General features: G+C 45.2%; 1 protein-coding gene across 1 annotated transcript; it reads right to left on the minus strand.

The window, feature by feature from the left end:
- Positions 1–413: 413 nt before the first annotated feature.
- Positions 414–21,240, minus strand: sf3b3 (splicing factor 3b, subunit 3). Its single transcript, XM_037683288.1, has 27 exons — positions 21,096–21,240; positions 20,029–20,154; positions 18,430–18,585; positions 18,187–18,357; positions 17,901–18,073; positions 17,545–17,686; positions 16,168–16,280; positions 15,925–16,062; positions 15,740–15,843; positions 15,497–15,662; positions 15,312–15,407; positions 14,001–14,073; positions 13,150–13,301; positions 12,908–13,063; positions 12,174–12,329; positions 11,446–11,589; positions 10,813–10,935; positions 9,870–10,024; positions 9,546–9,720; positions 8,601–8,806; positions 8,204–8,360; positions 5,934–6,059; positions 4,669–4,881; positions 4,394–4,492; positions 1,613–1,756; positions 1,423–1,527; positions 414–1,142 (listed from the first exon to the last, which is right to left on the minus strand). The coding sequence occupies exons 2-27, from the start codon at positions 20,096–20,098 to the stop codon at positions 1,002–1,004; spliced, it is 3,654 nt and encodes a 1,217-aa protein (XP_037539216.1). The 5' UTR covers positions 20,099–20,154; positions 21,096–21,240; the 3' UTR covers positions 414–1,001.
- Positions 21,241–22,548: the final 1,308 nt, after the last annotated feature.

Below are 22,548 nucleotides of genomic sequence, written 5' to 3' on the forward strand. Positions count from 1 at the left end.
ATTCACAGTAAAAATATGAAACAACTTTTAGTTTTAACTAATTAATTAGTTTTTAGTGACGTGTGCAGAAGTTGGTGTAAACCGTACGGAACCATTAAAACGAGCGACTCAGCGGTCACAGGGTCCGGATCGACCCGTCAGCACCACAGACCTGAAGACACCTCGTCTTTAAAAGTCCAGCAGTTTGTCCCACAGCTTCGAGGAATGCTCCTTTGGATCAGAACATGTCACAATAAACCCAAAAACCTGCTGAACCGCTGTGTTCTGACCCAGGTTCTGACCCAAAAAAAGCCTAATGAGTGGATGTTAATGAGAAGCTGGAAGGAGGACGTAAACACTTGGTTTTATAAAAACAACTTTATTTACAGGAGCAGACCACCGGCCCGGCCCACAAACCCCAGAGTCCAGTGGGTTCTGAGGAATGCCGTCTGTGGTCGAGTCGGGACTTTTACAGCGGACCTTCTGGACCTTTCCAGACATTTATTTAGTCTGACTTTCCCGCCGTTTAACGAGCTTCTGTTTGCTCAGAGCGACAGGTGGAGGGGGCGTCGGCCTGAGTCCGATTCGTACAAAACAATCACAACAAACAAAAACTGGACCCGGTTCTGCTTGGCCCGCCTTCACCTCCTGCCGGACTGAACCTGCACAGGGGTCCAGACGGGAGGACCGGGCTGCTCGGACACGACAGATGAACAGAAAAGTGGGAGTTCTGTCCACAGCTGTTTGCACAGCTGGATGTGTGAAGATCCGATGAGCAGCAGCTTTACGGGTCGGCGCCGCCGGGTTCTAATAGAGTTCGAGCTGCTGCTCGTGGGGTTTGTGCTGACAGACGGCCTGCGAGGTGTCAAACCTGACGATAAATTCTGAGGGAAGGTCTGAGGACGTGTGTGTGTGAGGAGGAGCTCGGTACTTCTTCTGTTTTCTGGTGACCCGTTTCTAATCAGTTCCTTTCAACGCCTGAAGAGGACGCATGTCTCCTCAGAGGACAGTCTCCGTGGGGACTAGAAGGCGTAGCGAGTGCGAATGTCCTCCAGCTTCTTGGAGACTTCTGGTGGGGTCCGGTCCAGTTCCTCCGCCACACTTTTCTGTTTGTGTGGATCCATGCTGTTGAACTGCTCACAGAGGTCTCCGTCGATCACGTTCTGCAGGAAAACACAACACACGCAGGTTTACAGTCCTGATCCAGAACCCCTGATCCAGTCCTCTGGTCTTTCTGTTAGTCTTCCAAGGATCCAGAGTCCCTGGAAGCCTTAAAGTGGTCTGGATCAACAGATCTCCAGACAACAGGAACTGAAGCTGAGAAAAATTGAACGAGCTTCTGAAAGTCTGGAGAACTGTGGGTCCAGAACCACCAACACCTCACAGGAAGTCTGGATCTGGATGAGTTCTGAAGCACCCTGCCCCTTCACCAGAACCACCAACCTTCACTGGGAAGTAGTAGGACCTGAAGCTGAGATGATCTCGGCCACACAGCGGAGGGAACTCTGAGCGCATGTGCATCTCCAGATGTTGGAAGAAGTCATGATCCTGGAGGAAACAGAGGAGATGAAAACCCAGAACACGTCCATCGGGTTCAGGATCATCCAACTGGAAACACTCTGAACTGTTTTACCTCGTGGGACGTGAAGGGGACCAGGATCCCAATTCCCCCGGACAGGGTGGTGTAGACCAGAGACTCGGAGCCCCCGGGGATCAGAGTGGTCTTCTGGAGAGACAAGACCGTCTCCCCTACATGGTAGTTCATGATAACTTCAGCCTGAAACACAAAGGGGACAGGGACGGGGACAGGGGACAGGGGACACCTCTGTGTTACTGAGCCCCGCAGCAGGAAGACAAACTGGGCTGAACGGAAACACGAGCCGGTGAAACCTGAACAATTACAGGAGTCCCTCGCTACGTCGCGGTTTGACTTTTGTGGAGTCGCTCTTTCACGAATTTTTAAAGTAAGCTTGTGCACGAGAAAAAATAAATAAAATTGTGCACGACACGATGGTCAACTTTAATATTAATCACGATTGGGACAGTACGGGATACAGTAAAAGTTAACGGAAAAAACAAACTTCGGACAGGCGCCGCCATTTTGTAGTTTTCTCTCAATAAGCCTGCACTGCATCGTGTCTGTGCCCGGGCCGGGTCGGTGTCGGGCTTTTGATGCCGTTTTACGAATCATACAGCACAAATAAAACTAAATAAGAATGCACAATATAAATTGAGTTAATCTACTTGTTGAGGAGGAGGCAGGTCCGACCGTCCGGTTGAAAGAGGTAATAAATGTTCTGTTAAGCTCAGATGGATCAGCTGATCACCGGCCACACGCGTCTCCGCACCGTGCCGTCATCTGCAGCGAACAAAGTATCTGAAGCTACAAAAGCCGAAGCGAGCAGCGCGTTCAATTAAAATAACCTTGTTCTATATTTTTCCAAATGATTTTGCTCTAAAAATATTTTGTTCATCTGTGTAATAACTATGTTTACAGTTGATTTTTAGGCTATTTGTTTTGTTAAGGTCCATTTGGTGAAACGAAATCTTGTGTCTTCCTTTCTTTGAAATATGTTTTTAAAACTATCATGTCAAACTGATTTGCTTACAGTAGCAGTACTTTAGCAGTAAAAGCTTAATAAAAAAAATAAAAAAAAATTTTTTGGGGGGGGGGGGGGGGGGTCTGGCCTGTAATTACAGTTAAATGATCGGGTTGAGTTCAGAAAAAAATGGCTACGGGCTGGGGACGGATTTTTTAGGCCCAAATGCAACTCTACTGTAACGCCACTCAAAAGGACTACCTTACCCAGAAGCCAACAGTGCTTCCAGCCATTGCCTTCTTCTATAATAAAGGCAAAAGTTTTGATCCGATCCGAAAAATGTGGTCCTTATTCATACAGTGACCTGGGCGCCCAGTGGATCCAGAGAGCTGCACGGAACCGGACTTCCAGATATATCGGTCAATCTGAGTGCCGCCCACCATCCCACGAGGCCTCCTGAGTGGGGAGGCGCTGCCTGGAGGCCCGGCATTCTCTCCGGAGCCCACCGTGTGGACCCGTGTTGGCTATCTGAAGGTCCGGCTCCCCCCAAAAGCATTTTGGTGCTCAAAGGAGAGCCGACCAGAACCGGCAGGGTAGGTCTGCCGAACTGGAACCGAGCTGGACCGGAACCGAGCTGCTGTGTTCTGCAGAGCTGGTGGTAAAATTTTGCGGTACAGTACATGTTTCATACATGTTGTTCAAATGATGTCGGTTTAAGAGTTTAGAACATTGCAAGAGTGTGGGAAGGATTTATTTATAAAGCCTTAAAATATTTATAAATACTAAAATAAATATAGCGTTCCTACTTTGCAGATTTTCACTTATTGTGCGGCGGGGGGGGTCTGGACCGTAACTGTATAAAAAAAAAAAAAAAAAAAAAAAAAAGAGTTCATGTGTTTATTTGTACAAAACCTGAATCCAAATGCTGAAGCGGTCCATTTTAGGTCCAGCTTTGCTGCTGCCGCAGGACCTCAGAGGTTCTGATGAAGTGGTCCTCATCGGGACCACCTCTGGAAAAGCAGCAGGTTCTGGAGGAGGTGTGGAGCAGACAGGTGAAGTCCAGACCTCAACCTGATTAAAATCCAGTAGCTAAAAGTAGCTCAAGACAAAACCAGGTCCAGCAGCTGAAGCAGGTTTTACAGAGGACAAGGTTTGAGGGAATTATTTGCGATCGATTAATTTATTTTTATAGTTTTTGTTGTAAGCACGAGTTAGTCCGGGCACACTTGATGAAGCTTCCAGATGAAGCTGAAACATTTTGATCTAGGAACGGTTAAACAGAACAAAGATGTTTGGTTAGGGGAATGATGACTCAGCATCTTGACTGTTGAATAAAATAAAATGTCAAAACAAAAGAGGAACGCTTCGGTTTTAATCCAGGACGGTTCCGAGCCGTCAGGATGATCAGAGCTCCTTGGCTGGATGGGACCGACCACACTCCAGTGGGGCGTTCACAGGAAAGTTCTCCAAACGAATCGAAGTGTTTGGAGGTAAAAATAGCCGAGGAACGCCGTGTCACTAAGAATCCAGGACTTTCCCGGTGTGTGTGCCACCTCAGCAGTTTGTAACGCCGAGCGCCCGGCTGCATCTGCTGGAGGTTAAAGCTGTGGTTGATGAAGATGAGGCAGAGGAGGTCAGAACATTAGGTCTGACTCCTGGACTCCTCTCGTACTTCAGCCCAGGCTCAGACCCAAACCGAACACACGTCTCTCTCAGGTCCTGGTTGGACCTCGTTAGTCCCTTCTAACACCCCGGGGTGAGACGTGACACGCGTGTGTGTGTTCACTCTGAGAAACATGCACACTCCACAGAATAAATAAACATCTTTAACGGGTCAGGAAAGCTTTCTGGAAGAAGGCTGAATGATGTTTTACCTTCTGTGAGGCTCCGTTGAGAAGACCTCTGTCCCACAAGGCTTTGTTCCCTGTGGGGTCTTCATCCACATCATCACTGGTGTTGGGAGGAAGACGCACCTGAGAAAACAGTTAAAACCCATTTATCTAATCCCTCAATCCCCCAAAGCTCTCCAGACGGTTCAGAAGTCCTCCAAGAGAGGCACCTATAACTCTTTACAGAACCATAAATATGCTGGGAGGCTCGTGCAGCTCAGAGAGGAACGACTCGTTTCAAGCCCGGAGCATCAACCTACGATGCTGATGTTGCCGAACTTGTCAGCAGAAGCCATGGTGTCGTAGTCGAGCAGGCAGGCCGTCGTCACCCAGCGGGGGTACGTATCGTCCGCGAAGATGATGAGCTGGTTCTCGTTCCGGCGGTACCGAACCCAGAAGAGACTCTCCTGGACGTCGGAGATGATGACCCGCTGACCGATGGTGTAGATCCCCGTCACCAGGTTGGGAATGTGCTGCAGAGGGAGGGGAGAGTCGGGCACCAAACTTTTAAAAACATTCACCGAGTTGAAAAGCACAAAACATGAATTAGTTCAGAGTATGTGGCCACTAGGGGTTGAATCGACTGGTCCACTAGTCGATTCTAGGACATCTTGCGAGTTAAAGTGCACGTCGACTAGTCGCAGTCGCCACCAGAGCGGAGCGGGCGGTGTTTAGATTTGTCATTTCTAACCCAGGCCCGCGCACGGCCCAAGCCGAGCCAAAATAATGTGCTGGATGGGCGGGCCGGGCTTTTGATTGCGTTAGTGGACGCGCGCGGTTGACAAACCAATTTGGATCACCAGCTGCGCGGTGCCGGTTGAAGGAGGTACAGAAAAGTCCAGGTGGATCACTGCCAGTGACCCACCTGCAGCTCAAACAGACCCAGCTGCTGTGTCAGCAGATGCACGCGGCCGATGACCGTTCATAACTATAAGAACTATAGTATAATAAGGTGGATTCCACCACCGCCCGCCCCGCTGTTTTAAATTTTCTTGTAAATTTAATCCATGGTGGTGGAATTAATAATAATATTTTTTTAAAAGACTAAAAACAGCGGGGAGACCGCTGCTTTGTTTTTCATGTGCCGCACGTTTCTTTCACTTTTGCAGCTTAATAATAATTTTGGTTTTCCTGTGACTTATTTGCAGTATGATAAATGGTAGAATAAATATACGCTCCCGATGTTTTGTTGCTCTTTATTTTGTAAATAATAAATGACTTTTTGTTTTGAGTGAATATGATATAGCGTCTTGAGTTCCTATGACCGAACAGCGACTAATCGACGTGGACTCGACTTTTTTCATGTTGAAGTCAACTTTTAAAAATATTCATTCAACCCCTAGTGGCCACAGGCTAGCAGGAAGTCTCAGTCTGGTTGTTGAAGGTGGAAGATTGAACAATTAAAAACATTAAAACCAGAGGAAAAGGCAGCACTTCGGACATAAAGCAGTGTGCGCCACCTCTCTGGGAGATGAACCCTGAACACGGTAAAAAGCGGGTCGTCTGTTCCACTTCCTGCTCTCACCTTGTTTTCACATTTACGCAGCAGCTTCTTTTTGCCGAGGTCGTAGATCCTCAGCAGCTTCCCGACTCCGACCAGGATGCGTCCCTGGAACGGGGCGATGGCCAGTGGGACGTCCTCCACGGGGGTCTGGAGACAAACGATCCAGAGAAAACTGATGTCAGAAGAACTTCAACAAAACCAGCGTATCTTTGTTATTTACACACAAAGTCCAGATCTGTTCAAACGTTTGTAGTTTTGTAAATGGACTGTACTTATATAGCACCTTTCTATCTTATTTCAAGACACTCAAAGCGCTTTACAACAATCTGTGCCTCATTTACCCATTCATACAGCTCTATACTAGACCTCTACAAAGCTAATTGAACAAATCATTCTAAAAGAGACTCATCAGTGCTTTAGATCACATTCATGCACTGATGGGACACACATCAGAGGCGATGAGGGGTTCAGTGTCTTGCCCAGGGACACTTCGACATGCGACTGCTGGTGGAATCAAACCACCAACTCTCCCATTGAAGGACGACTGCTCCAACCACTCAGCCACAGCCGCACCTTTTGTAGAGGAGTGTTTTTCTGGACTGGACTTGGGAACAGAGAATGAAGTAAACCTAAATGTTTTTGATGAAAGATGTTCAAGCGGAGGAGTTACACTGTGGAGAAGAACAGCCGGATGATGTTTTCTGTAAAGCTCCTGGAGAGGAGGGAGCAGTTTCATCACCACCAGATGCAGTGGAGGAGCCAGGGGGGGCCCCAATGGTGGCCTTGACCCCCAATAGATTAATCTTTAGCCACCCAGCTCATTTGAGGAAACTATACTTTTAAGCAACATTAAAACTAGAAGGCTGTTTCCTCAAATGATAGGGACGTTAGTTTACATATATGTATGGTGGCAGCCATCTTGGATTTTGACGTGGTGACTCACTTTTCGATCGCGACCTTTCTTAAGCCTAGATGCAGCTGCACACCAAACGGGTCAGTGCCTCGCTTCTTTCTGAAGGAATCATGCTCATAACATGGATGGAAGGTATTTCCAATTCTCCCTCTTCGCTCCGTGACGGGGGACAATAATTAATTTTTTAATATTTAAACAAGTTAGATCCATTGAAAGTCAGGACCGATTGACCGACCTCACTGATCAATGTTTGAATCAACAGGGAGTTCATTTAAAATTAAACGGTTTGTTTGAAGAAGGACCGGGCTCACTTCAGTCTTCATGTTTGACAACAAAACCCAGATGTGATTAAAATTTTCAGAACAAACAAACATTCAAGTGTTTCCCTCCTGGTCTGAAGTTTTGATCTGAATCAACTCATTATTTTACAGAATCTGTTCTCAATGAGTGTAAAACTTTAAACTGATTTTTTGGTCTTTTATCTCAGACAACTATAAAACGTTTAAAAATCTTTAATAATGTTTTACAAATGTTGTCCTGGCACCAGACGGCCTGTTCACGTCCGAAAACAAACCGGTTTGGGAACTCCTTCAAGTTTTTTCAGTGCTTCTACAAATAAATCAAAGTTTGTTTTGAATGAAGAAAATAAAACGGGACAATGAGCCTCAAAGCTGCAGATTCCAGATGTGGACTTCTGCAAAACAAAAAGATGCAGCTGACGACCGAGAATGATGGATCAGAACCAAGAACCTGTCTTCACTGGAACTGGATTAATCACACGACGCTTAACACACTGTGCTGCAGAAGAATGAGAAGAATCCTTTGAACATTTGTCCTCGAAGTTCATCTGCAGATGGTAAAGAACCCTCCACAGATCTTAAGAACGTGAGCAGCACGGGGGGGTCAGAGGTCATCGTGGTGTGAATACTGATTTCCAACTGAGCTGTGCGGAATCAAAACTTCCTGTTTGTATAACAAAGTGCACTGTGTGTGTGAACACATGGACCCAAACATCTGATCTGGTGAGGTTGTGGGGAAATTCCTCCAGCTGGGTGTGAAATACGGTGATTCATCATAAATCCCGCTGCTCTCCCACATCACGTAACAAAGAGCTGATCCAAGCTGCTCGTCTGTCATTCCCCTCAACACCTCCGACACCACCAGCCGGTCTTATGGGAGTGTTTGTCTCGAAGATGTCAGGGGGGTTTCTGAAGCACCGCTCCCTGTCTGCGTTACTCACACAGCTCACTGAACAAACACAAACAACCGGACGGACCGTTGTGGACGAAGAGGCTGAGAAACGGACACGCTGGAGCCCGTTTGTTAGGACGAACAGAAACGACAGACGAGAAACAATACATTTTGTTGCCAGACCCACCTTATGAACAAACTCCAGCTTCTCTCCTTCAGCGTTGAGACGATACGTGTAGATGAAGCCCCCGCCCACCGACCTCGGGTTCAGAATCATGTCTCGGGCAACTCCAACCAGGACGTACCAATCATCTCCCGTGTTGGCGAAACGACACACGGTAACGCTAAAAATCATTCAGAACAGGAAACATTTAAGTTAGATACCAGTTCTGAAATTACAGAAACCCTAAGAGAGAAAAAAAAACTTTTTGAAAGGGGGGTGTCTCATTTTTAAAGTCCAATCAAAACTATTTGTTTCTGACGTAGACTTCCTGTTTCCCTTCGATCACGTCTAAACGAATAAATCTGCCTCCTCTCATCCCAAACAGAACAAAGTCCAACTCCGTGTTCTGGATCCGGCTCACCTGAACGCAGCTTCGTTCTGCTCCAGCTGCACCTGGTCCAGAGTCGAGCCCTGGATGGGGTTGACCAGTCGCACCAGCGAGGCCCACTGACCCGCTCCGGCTTTGGGCGAACCAAAAATGGCCTCGGGGAGATTCTCATTGAGGAACGCCGCGGCCATCTCTGCAGCCAGCTCCCGCTCGTCCTCGCCAGCAGCCTCCACCATCTCCTGCAGGAGACGCCAGGAGCAGATTAGATTAATTTATTTCAACTGTTTTTTATTATAGATAAACTGTTTCAAGGCTTCAACTGTAACTGAACAACAACTGAGACACAGAGGAGCCGTTCATTTACATAACTAACATCCGGGAGTCGAACTCGGTTCAAACGAACTCGACTGTTTTATCTAAGTTTGAGCTTGAATACGATCGACAGACGCCCTCGGCTCTTTCTCTTAGATGCTTTGCGATTAATTAATCACTAATGTTTGGCTGAGTGGTTACACTGAATACTTTTGAAAATCAGAGCGTCAACATCCTCAGCTTTGTGGTTCAGACACGTTGCCCCTCTGTTCACAGTGACGTACCTAAAACCATTCAACCAAGCCACTAATCGGACCGGCAGAACGCAGTCAGCTCCGGGTTTTCCCGTTTCATGACTCAGAATGACAGCTCAGATGATCAACTTTAAAGGAAACTTTTTATGAATGTACTTGTAAAAAAATAAACGTGTTTTCAGCTCTGGTTCTGACCAGCTCACCCATAGTCGGGTTTACTTAAACAGTTTACGCCATCCTTGATGGCAACAGTCAACAGAACTTTTAACACGGCTTCTGATTTTAAAGTTTCTTTAAAAACAAACCGCCAGTAAACAAATAATGAAAACCTGGAGTGACAGTGATTACAGTTTGTAACGATAATCTGATGAGACAGATTAAATCAATCGATTCTCCGGTTCTAAACTCAAACCTCGGCCATCTGCTGCTTCCTCTGAGCCTTGGTGGTCTCGGTGTAGGAGTTGTGGTCGGTCTCGATCAAGACGAGGTTGTTGGTCTCTGGGTGGATCACAAACCTCCTGGGAGTGTACTGCAGAGGGAAGGCCACCTGGTTGAAGACGGCTCCCAGCTTCTCCAAAGCCAAAATCCTGTCAATGAATTCAAATTATCTGAATCGTTTTAACCGGAGAGTTTCAGCAGAGCTCGACGGATATGTTCTGTCTGCCAGGTGACCACCACCAGGACAAATCTGTGTTGGACCAACGCTGACCAAATGTGGAGCTAAGAGCGCCCGTACCTCAGAGTGTTGGTGGAGATGGCCACGATGCCTTCGGGGCACTGCTCCGAGGCGAATCCTGAGGCGTACTCCAGAGTCTCGTAGGAGAGCGGGGTCAGATGGAAGCGGGACTGATACGAGTAGCTGAGCCACGATCGGCTGGACATGGCCAGCACCTGTCAGCAGGAGCAGAGACAAACGGTCACGGCTGCAACAAACGTGTTAACACAAAAACACACTAAACCCTGCACAGGGCAGACCAGGGGGAGGGGCTTCACAGGGGGTCGATGCTGCAGGTTCTCCAAGTATAAACCATTAACGTCCCGCAACTCCGTCAGACCTCAGTATGAATCCAGTCGGTGGAGGTGAATCAGAACAAGCCGTCCACTGAGCCCCTCCCTCACAGCCGTTTACTCATCAAGTGAATAAAAACAGTTTCACTCTAATCTCCTGAGAGTTTACGTGATTCTGTAGTTTTATTTTGTAGTTAGTGTGTCTGGATTTATTTCATCCAGATTATCTTGTTTTCAGCTGTAATTTAAAGAAGAAATGTTTGAATTCAAACCGAGGGTTTTAATGACTGGTGGTAAAAATGTTTTCATTACAAATCTATAAAAACAGGAGATTTTAAAAAGGACGTAAAAATGAAGGAGTCTTTAATTTTGGATAAAATAAATCCTGTAAACTGTTATGACACATAAATAAGATTAAAGTTAGAGAATTTCATTTCATTTATCTGTATAAATACTGACGAGAAAAAAATCTGGGGGGAAAAAGAAACCAACATATTTATAATTTCAAGAAAATATTGGAAAATATTGGATTAGCTTTTAATTAGAACTCCAGCAGGACGTTCAGTTTGTGGCAAGTTTTTTTTTAATTTATTAAAATATAGGTCCATCTCTTCCTTTTGGACACAGAGTCTTATCCCATCCCACCCTAACAGTGAATAAACACAACGTACGGCTTCCTGTCCCTGCATCCGAACTCTGAAGAGTTTGACCGGTCTGGAGCCCAGGTAGCGGGTTCTGGTGTCAGACAGGTCACCGGTCACAGGGTCCAGGACAGTCCTCAGCAGCACACCGTTCTACAAAACACACAGATTTCGCATTAAATCCTCACAATCACATTAAAAAAATAAGAACCGTTAGAACAACAAAAAGCTTTTATAATGAAAAGACAAATTATGTTTTTGACCTTTAACTCAAAAATGTCTGAAGTTTAAAAGAACAAAAATGATTTGAAGCCGTGAACAGAAGGTTCAAAGTTTTAGTTTTTAATCAGGAGGAAACCAAACTAATTGATGAGGGTTGTTAGTATTTGACAGCTGAGCAGTGGGAACCAATGTTAAACAGACGTGTTTCAGGGGTAGCTCAGACTGTGGCACACTCTAGATGTGGAGCTGAAAGTTAGATCTTAAAATCTTTTAAGTCTGTGTGGGCTGATTTGTGAGCAGAGATTCTGTCTTTGAATGATCTGTGGAGTCATCCTCTTTGTCAATTTCTGGTATCGTGGACGTGATTGTTTACATTTCTGAATGAATAGAAATCTAAAGCATATCAATAAAAACCACCCTAAGGGGTTGATGGGAGAGTACCTGCAGGCCGATGTTGAGGTAGAGGAAGCCGATGGTGCCTTTGTCTCCGAGTTCATCCTGTTTCTCCACCCCTCCCATCTCTACGATGCACAGACTCTCAGGCTGCGCAGGGAGAGCCTGCATGCTCAGAGGCTGCAGGCAGTCCTGTGGGGATGAAGGGTCCAACATAAATCAGACAAAATACCTTTTTCTATTTACTGAAGGACAGTTCTGAGAAACATCTGAGTAAATTCTAACATTTACACCGTCGTTAAAAAGTCTGTAAATCGTCAGCCTGCCGACATGTGGAAAACCCAGAGTTTAACAGAAGGCAGCTGGATTTCTTATCCTGAGAGAGGACGTGCTGCTTCTCACCTGGGAGGATTCTTTCTTTCAGACTAGAATGTGCGCAGAGGCATAACGGCATGACACGCCACATTTACAGGCGCTGAATTTACAAAAAACTGCAGCCCTGCACAGGAAAATAAATCCAGTTGCTTGACACATTTTTCATTTGAGGTTATCGAGATGAATTTTACAGCTTTTCATCTTTCAGCACGACACGGTGCAGCGTTTGCTCCAGCATCATCACCCCCCACGAAGGTCGCAACGTGTCATGAATTAACTAACGTCTGTGTCCCCACGTTACCAAATAACAGCCCACAGCAGATACACCCCCGACCTAAGGGATGTTAGAGAAGCCCCGAAGAATATACGCTGAAGGGAAGAGTTTGTGTCTGTGTTAGTACCAGAGGGTCCAGGGAGATGATCCGGACTGTGTTGTCCACCAGACCGACAGCCAGGAAGCGAGAGCGCTGCTCGCCAGGCGGGACGTTGGCCAGACTCATACAGACCACGTCTGCAGACATCTCCTTTCTCTCCGTGTACTCGTTCAGCTGTCCCGACTGGAGACGGAGCAAACCGCAGAGTTATAGCACATCGTCTTTTGCATGTTTTACATTCACCACGGTACCTGTGACCGGGTTTGATCTGAATTACAGAACCTGTCAGCAACTTTCTACAGACCTTCCAGTTTAAATCTCAACTTCTCCAACCTTCATATGTTCAGTCCATTTACAGTCCAAGTATGGACATTTACTGTAAATTAGAGATAATATTTATTGCAAATGTACTCAGACTGTAAATGGGCTTCAACTGTTGGTGAGGGTTTTAAATAAAAACGTGAAGCTCTGCAGTAAAGTCTACGGCCAGCGGCCCACAGCATCAGTCTGCTCACGTCGCCTCAGATGAATGAAAACAAACAGCAGGGAGTGTAAGATGTCCACAAAAACTCATAACATCTGCAGAGCTGCTGACTCATTAAACTGACTGAGGTGCAGGAAACGTGGAGAATGTGAGGAAACATTTTAACGCCAGATTTAAACACACGTAATTTCAGATGTCTACTTCATTCAGGACACGCAATAAGGCTGAAATTTTTTTTTTATATATATATATAAGTATAATGTGGGCGTTTTCTCACCGGGTCCATCTCAAAGTAGACCAGCTCTCCTCCTGTCAGGGCGATGACCACCTGCCGCTGGTTCACGGCGCAGCGGACGATCGTTTTCTTTCCGGGAGTTTTCCACTCGTTCACACGCTTGTCTGCTCGGATGTGCCGGATACCGTCTGGATAAACCTGGAACCAGAGGGGAAAAGATGAAAATTAAAAAAAAAGAAGCAGTCTGTTTCACGGCGTAAACACAGGCTGCAGACTTCCCCCACCTGAACGAGAGCGTCTTCACCCAGCAGAGAGCAGGAGAGGGTGGGCGTGGTTCCCAGGAATCCGGAGTCTGTCACTTCCTCTACGGTCTCTCCGATGGACAGAACCAGGGTGGCGTTGACGAAAGACACGATGATGTAGGCGTCAAACTCATCTGGAGGGACAAGAACAGACCAGGAGTGTCACCTCCTCTTTCTGAGCGTTCAAACGTCTGTCCTCACATTCAAAGTGCACGTTTATTTAAGACACTTCGCCTTCTTTGTTCCTGCTCCATTAAACGGGGAAGTTGAAAGGGTTTCTGTGAAAAGTTCAGAAGCAGTTAGCATCTTACCTGTTGGAGATAGCTCTTTGGACAACTTTATTTTGAAGCGTTTAAAAGTGACAGGACTGATGAGCTAAGAGCTCGTCTGAACGTTTGAAATCAGCTCGGGTTTCATCTCGACTCAAACTTTTACACCGACGTCAGTTTCACATCACACGGTTATTTTGGCAGAAATGTTGAGATGTTCCTGCAGGATGTGCTACTGCTGGCTGCTGCTGTTAAATTTTGCTTTTGAAAGGACAAAAAAAGATTTGTGTTCACAAGAACCGCTATAAAACTTTGGACGGTGAAGTGGTTTTAAGAAAACCCTGATCCAGGTCCTGGCTCTTTAGCTCATCAGTCCAGTCAGAATAAAACGTTTCTCCAAACAGAGCCATCAACAACAGGTAAGATATTAACGGCTTGTAACCTCTCCACAACGCCTCACTTCAAACTGTCTGAACTGTCCCTTTAAGTTGTGTCTTGCTTCGAGTCAAAAACAAAATGAAATTATAAATGAAACTGATATTATCAGGACGGGGCCGATCGAACCTTCGATGTGTCTCCGTACGGTCCAGACAGCGTTGGGGTTACCGGGCAGCTCGGAGACGGCCATCTCCGACACCTGAGGGGACGAGAGAAGAAGAGAAACTTCGGTTCAGGTTTCTTACGGAATCTAAATCACATCAACTTTGATCAAGACAATTCTAAAATTGTTGAAAATAAAAAATGGCGGTTCCCCCTCCTCGACTGAAAATAAAATACTGCTTTACAGATTTATTTTAAAATGTGAAAAATACTGTTCATATGAAATGGTTTTTGTGGGTTAAAAAATTACCAGAACGTCGCCAAGTTATTTTTTTAGTTCCTGATAATTCTTGGGAATGTTGTTTAAAAAACACTTTTTTTAAATAGTTCAGATTTACCCGTAATTTTCTGTTTTAAACTCAGACAAGACAGAGGTTGTGTTTTTTGGACCTGAGCATCTTAGGAATAAACTTTTCAGTCTTTCACTTCCTCTGGATGACAGACGTTTGGCCTCCAGTTCTAAAGTTAAGAATCTTCGTGTTTTTTCATCAGAATACGTCTTTGAACCCCCACATTAAAAAAGTTACCAGAATCGCTTACTTGATCTAATTTACCTGTTTGTAATTATTTCTATCTTTACGCGTTTTTAGTCTTTCCTCCTAGAGAAAGTAAACCTGGACCCGTCATTCTGTGTTCGTTTCTCCTTCCTGTCCTCTCAAACCCAGCCAGTCGACGCAGAAGGCCGCTCGTCCTGATTCTGCTGGAGGTTTCTTCTTGTTATAAGGGAGTTTTTCCTTTCCACTGTCTCCTTTGTGCTTGCTCAGGATGGGAGACTGTGACAAAGTGAACGTCAAAATCTTACTTCTAACCTACAAAAGCTCTCAAAAACCTAGCTCCATCTTATATTACAGATCTTGTTGTCCCAAACTTTCATAACAGAGCACTTTGCTCTCAGACTGCAGGTTTAACTTGTGGTTCCTAGAGTTTCCAAAAGTAGAATGGGAGGCAGAGCTTTCAGTTCACTTTTCAGCCCCCCCCCCCCCCCCCCCCCCGCAACAATGATGTAGCGCTAAGCTAGCAGTGTACAATACAGGCGCACTATGAAACGAGCTACAGAGGGCGCTCAGTTTCCCATCTCTCCTCCCCGTCCCACACGAAAACTGTCAGTACAAAAATATGTAAAATAAACCCTACACTTTGCTTTCAGGCTGACATCAGAATGTTTGACAGACTCTTCAGGCTTTAGTCAGAGAAGAGACATGAAAACCTCATCAGTTTCTCAGCCAGCAATGTGTGTGTGTGTGTGTCTTATGTAGGATGAAATCGTGTGTGTACCTCCAGTCCGTGTCGAAGGACCCTCAGAGTGGACCTCGATCCTCGTCCACAGGCTACGTACAGCTGAGGTGTGTCTTCGTTGGCCAAGTCAGCGATCTGATGAGGTTTTAAAAACATTTAAAATCAGACCTAAATTCAGTTTTTCTTTGTTTTTTTTTCAAACTTTGAGTCCTAACGAGACACACCTGGCAGGACATGATTGGTGACAAGTTCTCTTGTTCGTCCACCAGAACCAAGTTCTTCAAGGGCCGAGGCTGAAAGAAGAAGGTGTCGCCCTCCTCCAGCGGCATGGCAGAGGAGAACTCCGGCTCCTCGTCATCATCACCCAAATGAGCAATTTGGTAAAGGTAACTGAGGAGGAAAAAAACACCGGCTGTCAAGACCCGACAGGAAACGATAAAACCTGCAGGAGCAGCTTTGACACTCACTGATTTCCAAACTCTGAGGCCACAAACAGGAAGCCGGTCTTCAGGACACACATGGCTGCTGCCACAGGGATGGTGTCGAAGTATTTCAGCCGGATTTCTGTCACCTGAAACACAAGCAGCACTCATGACAGGTTCTTCCAACAGGATCAGTACCGGTAACATCCAGGAGGAGGAGCCTTGCTCACCATTTCTTCATCAGTCTCCAGAGTGACCTTAAAGATGTCCCCCTGCTCCGTCTGAGCCAGGAAGAAGAACATGGACTTGGTTTTGTGGGTGGCAGAGCAGACGAAGATCATGCCCCGCTCTGGGTCATCCAGGTCATTCTGAGGAACAACATCGTGACACAAACAGAATTTTAGTAGTCGTGGAATAAAATCCTCACCGGTCGGTGTGTCGCTCGTCAGAACAAACTAAAAGATTAACTTCACCCTGCGGCGGGGGATAGGACAGCGAATGTCAGGCTGGTCTCCAAAGTTCTTGTAGGTGATGTAGTTTTCAGAGCAGATCAGAACTCCACTGGGCCCATCAGAACCACCAGGAACTGGACAGACACACAAAGGTTCCAGAAGCGAACATTCAGTTTAATTTCCTGGTGATGAAAACGGTCTTTAAAACAACAACAAACTCCAGTTTGATAAAAAATATAACACTGAAAGTGTCTGAAGTAAAGATTTGCATCTAGGATCAAAGCAAACAGTGATGAACAGATTCTCCTGCAGCTACGTTCTGAGAGGAAGAGTCTCTGTGGATTGTTTAATTAAAAACAAAACAGAGCGGCGCTCACACTGTGATTTGTTGACCCGAAAAAATTTTAAAAGATGACCTTTTAAAACCTAACCTTGGTGTAAAAACATGCAAACAGTTTTAGCGAGAAGGTCAAAGGTCATGAGTCGCTGAAGAACTGTTTTAAAGTCAGAGACTGGAGAAGCAGCAGGCTGAGTGGAAAAACCTCTTCTTCTTAGAAATATTGTTAAAATCTCATCTCGTTCTTGAGGACCCAGGAGTAGATGATGAGATTAAATATAAACGCCGGACGAGACAATCATGTCATTTAGATAGTTCTGATGGCTCAACAGCTTCAGAACAGATCCACACACGCCAACACGTGTAGCATCCATGTTTCCTTTGGGCAGCGACGGCTCAGTGGTCAGCGCTGTTGCCTCACAGCTGGAGGGTCCTGGGTTCAATCCCCGGTTTGGACCTGAAGTCTTTCTGTGTGTAGTTTACATGTTCTCTTCATGTTTGTGTGGGTTTTCCCCAGATGTTCTGGTTTCCTATCACGATCCAAAAACCTGCATGTCAGGCTGCCGTCAGGCCCAGGCCTCCCTTACAAGGAGATCTGATCTCAGTGAGATTTGCCTGGTTAAATAATGGTTAAATAATGGTTAATAAATAATAATAAATAATAAACAGCACTTCTTCAGAACCGTGGACTGTTCACTGTGGAGTCTGATGGAAGTCCAACAATGTTCAGTCAAGTCATCTGGACTTTTTTTTTTTGAGAGAGAGACAAAACAATGATGGAAGTCATATTTAAATTAGATTCTGAACGACAACAGAAACATCAGAGCTGAGGTGAACGTAGTGCAAGATCTGAGGAGAAACACATTATTTACCATGTGGAAACATAAACTTTACATTTAAAGAGGATGAAGATGATTTTTGTTCTCCATCTGTCTAGCTGTGTGTCCATCAAGTGTTTGGGTTCCACCCAGACTAAATATGATCAGACTGCAGCAGGTACCTCAGCCTGATCCTCAATTTATAAAACATAAGTTCTGGAACATCCGTGTCTGAATTCCTACCAGTGATGAGGAAATTTCCATGTTCCTCCAAAGCTTCGCTGTACTTTCGGACCACGTGGTTCAGGCCCAGATCCAGCTCGTAAAAGGTGAGAGTTTGTTGTGTGTTTGCAGCAGCTTCTCCTGTTGGGTCGTTGTCCGCTTCCTGGAAACCACAGCAACCTTTTTATGAGTGATCAGAGGCGATTAAAGTGCGCTGAACACGTTCAGGATGATTCGTGAAGATTAAGATCAGAGGTGTTGAATCTTTCTCCAGAGGCAGTCAGAGAAGAGACATGATGAACTCATCACTTCATATAAAAACTCTTCTGCAGTTTAACTTGTCCTACACGTCCAACCTCAGTTTTTCATGAACTCACCTCGTAATCCATTTCCAAGCAGGCAAACATTGGATTTTCAAAGCCGACATCGACTCCCACCACGTGATAGACGAGCGTGTTTGCTTTGTGAGCTTCCAGAGGAGAGGAGATGGTCAGCCTGGCAGCAGCATCTCTGTTCAGAATATAAACCAGCTTCTGCTTCTCTATCGCTCCTAGAGGAGAGGAGAGCACATTTCTTTAACTCGTCTCGGTGTTTTATGAAACTTCCCTTCGGCGATCGGGAGCAGGAGATGGAGTTTGACAAACGTTTCCTATAAACGCTCACCGATCATAACGGCTCGGCCTTTAGGGTCGACAGCCAGGAACTGCCCGGGAACGATGCGCCGGCAGCCGCTCTTCCCAAACGTTTCCTGGTGGATCTTCTCAAACTGGTTTTTAGACGGATGATACTCCAAAATGACGATCCGACCACTGTCACTTCCCACAACGATGTAATCTAGAAACAAGAAGAAACAGCTTTAATCTCTGTGTGCAGGTTTACAGACAAACACCAAGTAGACTAACGGACCTTTGGTTCCTCCCGTGAGTCTGAACGCCATCAGGGACCTGATGATGCCGAACACTTCCATCGTGAGAAGAGTGTGCACCTTGCCCGTGTTGGCATCTGGACGCAGCAACTCTAGGATCTTTCCCCTGGAAACAGCAATCTCCTGCATCTTGGTTCCTACCCAAACACAAACATGATATTAGATGGTTCTGGTAAAACATAAAGGATGAGCTTCTGAGATAAATTAGATTTATACAGATTATAAAAAGGGTTTTCTACAACATGCACAAAAACCACCAGTGAGGTTTAATAACAGTCTGTTAGTCTGAGTTTAGTTTCTGTGTGTGCTGCTCTGAGCTGACAGCTCATACAGTTAGTTCACCTTTTTTTTTCTCTCTCGCTCTCGAAGAAGACAGACTCTCTCTTTCCCTCTCCTGCCTCCCCTCCTGCTTTTGCTCTTTGTTTTTGTGAAGCTTTTTGCATACCTTCCGAATTGCAAACTATGGATTTGTTCAGCTGGTCTCTCAACGCAACTGATCAAATGTTCTCACAAGAAGACAGGGTGAAGGAGAGCCCTCTTCTGGGAAACATAACTGGATTTACGATATCTGGATTCTGCTTTTAGGAGTTGGTGGAAATCTGGATTGTCGACAAATTTGAAAATGGCAGCAGCCGTTTGAGCTGTCTGGAATGTGTGTGCCGGGCTTGGCAACACTCACACTGTGTGCGAACGATCTGTGGACCTGTATCAGAGCTGAGCAGGCAGGGCTGTGGAACTTTGTGGCAGTGTTCACAGACAGTTGGAAGGAAGAGATCTTGGAGAAGTTGTAAGCCCGACTTCGGTAATCACGATTCAGCTGTTTGGGAGTTGCCATGACATGTACTAGCGAGACTGTAAAAGGCAAACGTGGAAATTAAGAGCTTGACCTGACCCAAACAATGTTGGAATCTGAAACTGGCCTTGGAAGGCTGACTATCTCAATTTCTCCTTGGATGTTATGGAAAAAAGACACTCTGACCCCATCCTACAACCCCCCCACCTGAGAACATCTGTGGACCCTTATCAGACCCTAACATCTTTATCAGGACTATGGAACCTATCTGGAAGAGTTCATTGACAATTTGACCGTCTTGTCGCTATAAATGGCTAAATTACGTCATCTGGACCTGTTCAGAAACGGGTCCAGATGACATGATTTAGCCATTTCTGTTAATTCAACATTGTTTCTCTGTATCAGATCGGTATCGGCCGATACTAAGGCGCAGGTATCGGTATCGGATCGGAAGTGTAAAAAGTGGATCAGTGCATCCCTATGCAAAAGATCTTTTTTTTAAAACCTTGTCTCATGTTTTATTGTCTTACGGTACACTTCCGTCTATCCTTCAGACGGATGTACGGAATGAAGTTTCACTGTACTCAACTGTACAATGACAATAAAGTTGATTCTGATTTGTCACATGAAATGGGTCAGCTGTGTTTGCCTGGTGGCCCAGAACCTGTACATCCAACCCGATCGACCCACATCCGAAACATAAACGCACACTTTTTAATAAGAGCTCTGAAAATAAAACTGAAACCCAAATTAACAGAAAGTAAAAGGAGGGTGGCAGGAGGTTCACCTGAGAAGTTTCCATGGATGGCATGGCTGATGCCAGTGGCCCGCTGTAGGGTGATGTTGTAGAGAAACATGGTTCTGGTTCCGGGTGGTTCTGGGCAGCAAACTGAGTGCTCAGCCCGACTCAGAGCTGCAAACAAACAAGAGGATATAATCCAATTTTAAAGTCCACTGCTGATGACGAGACAGAACCGCGGGACAAATATCTACTTCTGCAAGACGTAAACATCCCACCAAGAGATAAACGGTGTGACACGAAAAGGCGACATCTGGCTTCAAATCAGCCGGTTAAAGTATTTAATTCAAAAATCTGCACCAAACTGTCCTTCACACAAGACCAGTTTTATATTTAGTTCATTAAATCAGACTGGTTTATTGCACACATGCATCTATAAAATGCTTTTAAGTTCCTACTTAAAAAGAAAAACAAGCTGAAGTGGTCAAACTCCTAAAAATGTTCACAAATTCAGTTTTATAAATCTTTATCTGGACAATAAAATGCTTTTCTGATTAGTTTTTACATGTGTCCAGAACTCCCAGGTTTTTAATGGACCTGTTGATTATTTAGTTTTTTTATCTGGACATGGTCTAAGAGTTTCTGATCATATAAATAAAGTGAAATTAACCATTTTATTCTGTTATAAAATAAAGGCTTAAGATGTATTTAATTGATTATATATGTGGGTTAATCTAATCCGGAACGGAGTAGTTTTTATGATGGACCTGCTTGTTGTTGGTTCATATTTTTCACATTTATCGTCTCATCGCAGCAATTCTAAGATGTTACATCTTTAACTTTCTACGTTTTACACAGCTCATAAGAAACGAGTTTTCACTACAAACGAGCACTTTCTCATTAAACTCTGTGGGTTTAATGAGAATTGTTCGGCTTTATAAAGTATTTAAACATGAACACGGCCTTTTACTGGATGTTCATACGAAGCGCCACTTTTCGTCTGACGCCTTTATCTGTCGTTTCCTGCTTTAACTCAAAACAGTTTAACATTTTACTACAATATCATGTTCATTCAGTTGCATAGAGGTTGAAAGATTGTAAAACAAAATATTTACCGGTGCGTTTATTGAGATGACTGTGATTTCAGACGGATTTAGAGTTCGATCCATTCAAAGAAAACGAACAGGAAGCTACACAGAGCAGACGTTTGGGTCCTTCTGCATTGCAAAAGACGTTTTTTTAGGTGGCCCAAAGAGCGCCTGACTAAAAAAAAAAAAAAAAAAAAACCCACACGTGGCAGTAGCGCACTGTGTCCATTAGATGGCGGCAAAAGCGTTAAAAAGGGTCATGTAAGAAATACTGTACTGTACTAAACACCAAGAACAAGACTCAGTTCAAGTCAAACTAGCCATAATTTATTCATCCATCCAACCAAAATGATCCATCCATTCAACCATAATCCATTCATCCACCCATCCATTCATTCAACCATCATCCATCCAACCAACCATCATCTAACCATCATCCAACCATCAACCATCCATCCTCCAACCATCATCCATCCAACCAACCATAATCCATCCAACATCCATTCATCCAACATCATCCATCATCCAACCAACATCCAGCCATCATCCAACATCATACATTTATCATTCAACCAACCAACCATCATCCGTCCATCCTCCAACAATCATCTGTCCAACCAACCATAATTCATCCATCTTATCCATCCATCAGTCCATCTATCCATCCATCATCCAACCATTATCCCACATAACCATCCATCCAACCATCATCCAGCCATCATCCAGCCATCATCCAACATCATACATTTATCATCCAACCATCATCCATCCAACCATCCATCCATCCATCCATTATCTTTTACCCGCTTCTTCCATTTTGGGTCACGGGGGTCACTGGTACCCATGTCCAACAGTCACTGTGCGAGGGGCGGGGTACACCCTGGACAGGTCTCCAGTCCATCACAGGGACACATAGAGACAAATGAGACAAACAACCATTCACTCTCACTCACACCTAGAGACAATTTAGAGTTACCAATCAGCCTAACATGCATGTTTTGGGTCTGTGGGAGGAAACCGGAGTATGCGGAGAAAACCCATGCATGTACGGAGAGAACATGCAAACTCCACCAAGAAAGGCCCCCAGACCGGCATTTGGACCGGCAACCTTCTCGCTGAGAGGCAGCTGCTCTACCGGTTGCGCCACCTTGCTGCCCCACTCAACCAACCATAATCAATCCATTTTATCCACCATAAATCCATCTATCCATCCATCATCCAGCCATTATCCCACATCACCATCCATCCAACCATAATCCACCCAACCATCATCTAATTGTCATCCAACATCATCCATCTAACCAATCATCATGTAACTATCATCCATGCAGCCTCTGTCATCATCCATCCATCATCCATCCATCCAACATCATATAACAATCCATCATCCATCCTTCATCCATTCATCAATCCAACCATCAATCCATCATCCACCATCCATCCATCCATCCATCCATCCATCCATCCATCCATCCATCCA

The sequence above is a fragment of the Nematolebias whitei genome, chromosome 10 (assembly GCF_014905685.2).
Source record: "Nematolebias whitei isolate Nwh7 chromosome 10, NemWhi1, whole genome shotgun sequence".
Taxonomy (NCBI): Eukaryota; Metazoa; Chordata; class Actinopteri; order Cyprinodontiformes; family Rivulidae; genus Nematolebias; species Nematolebias whitei.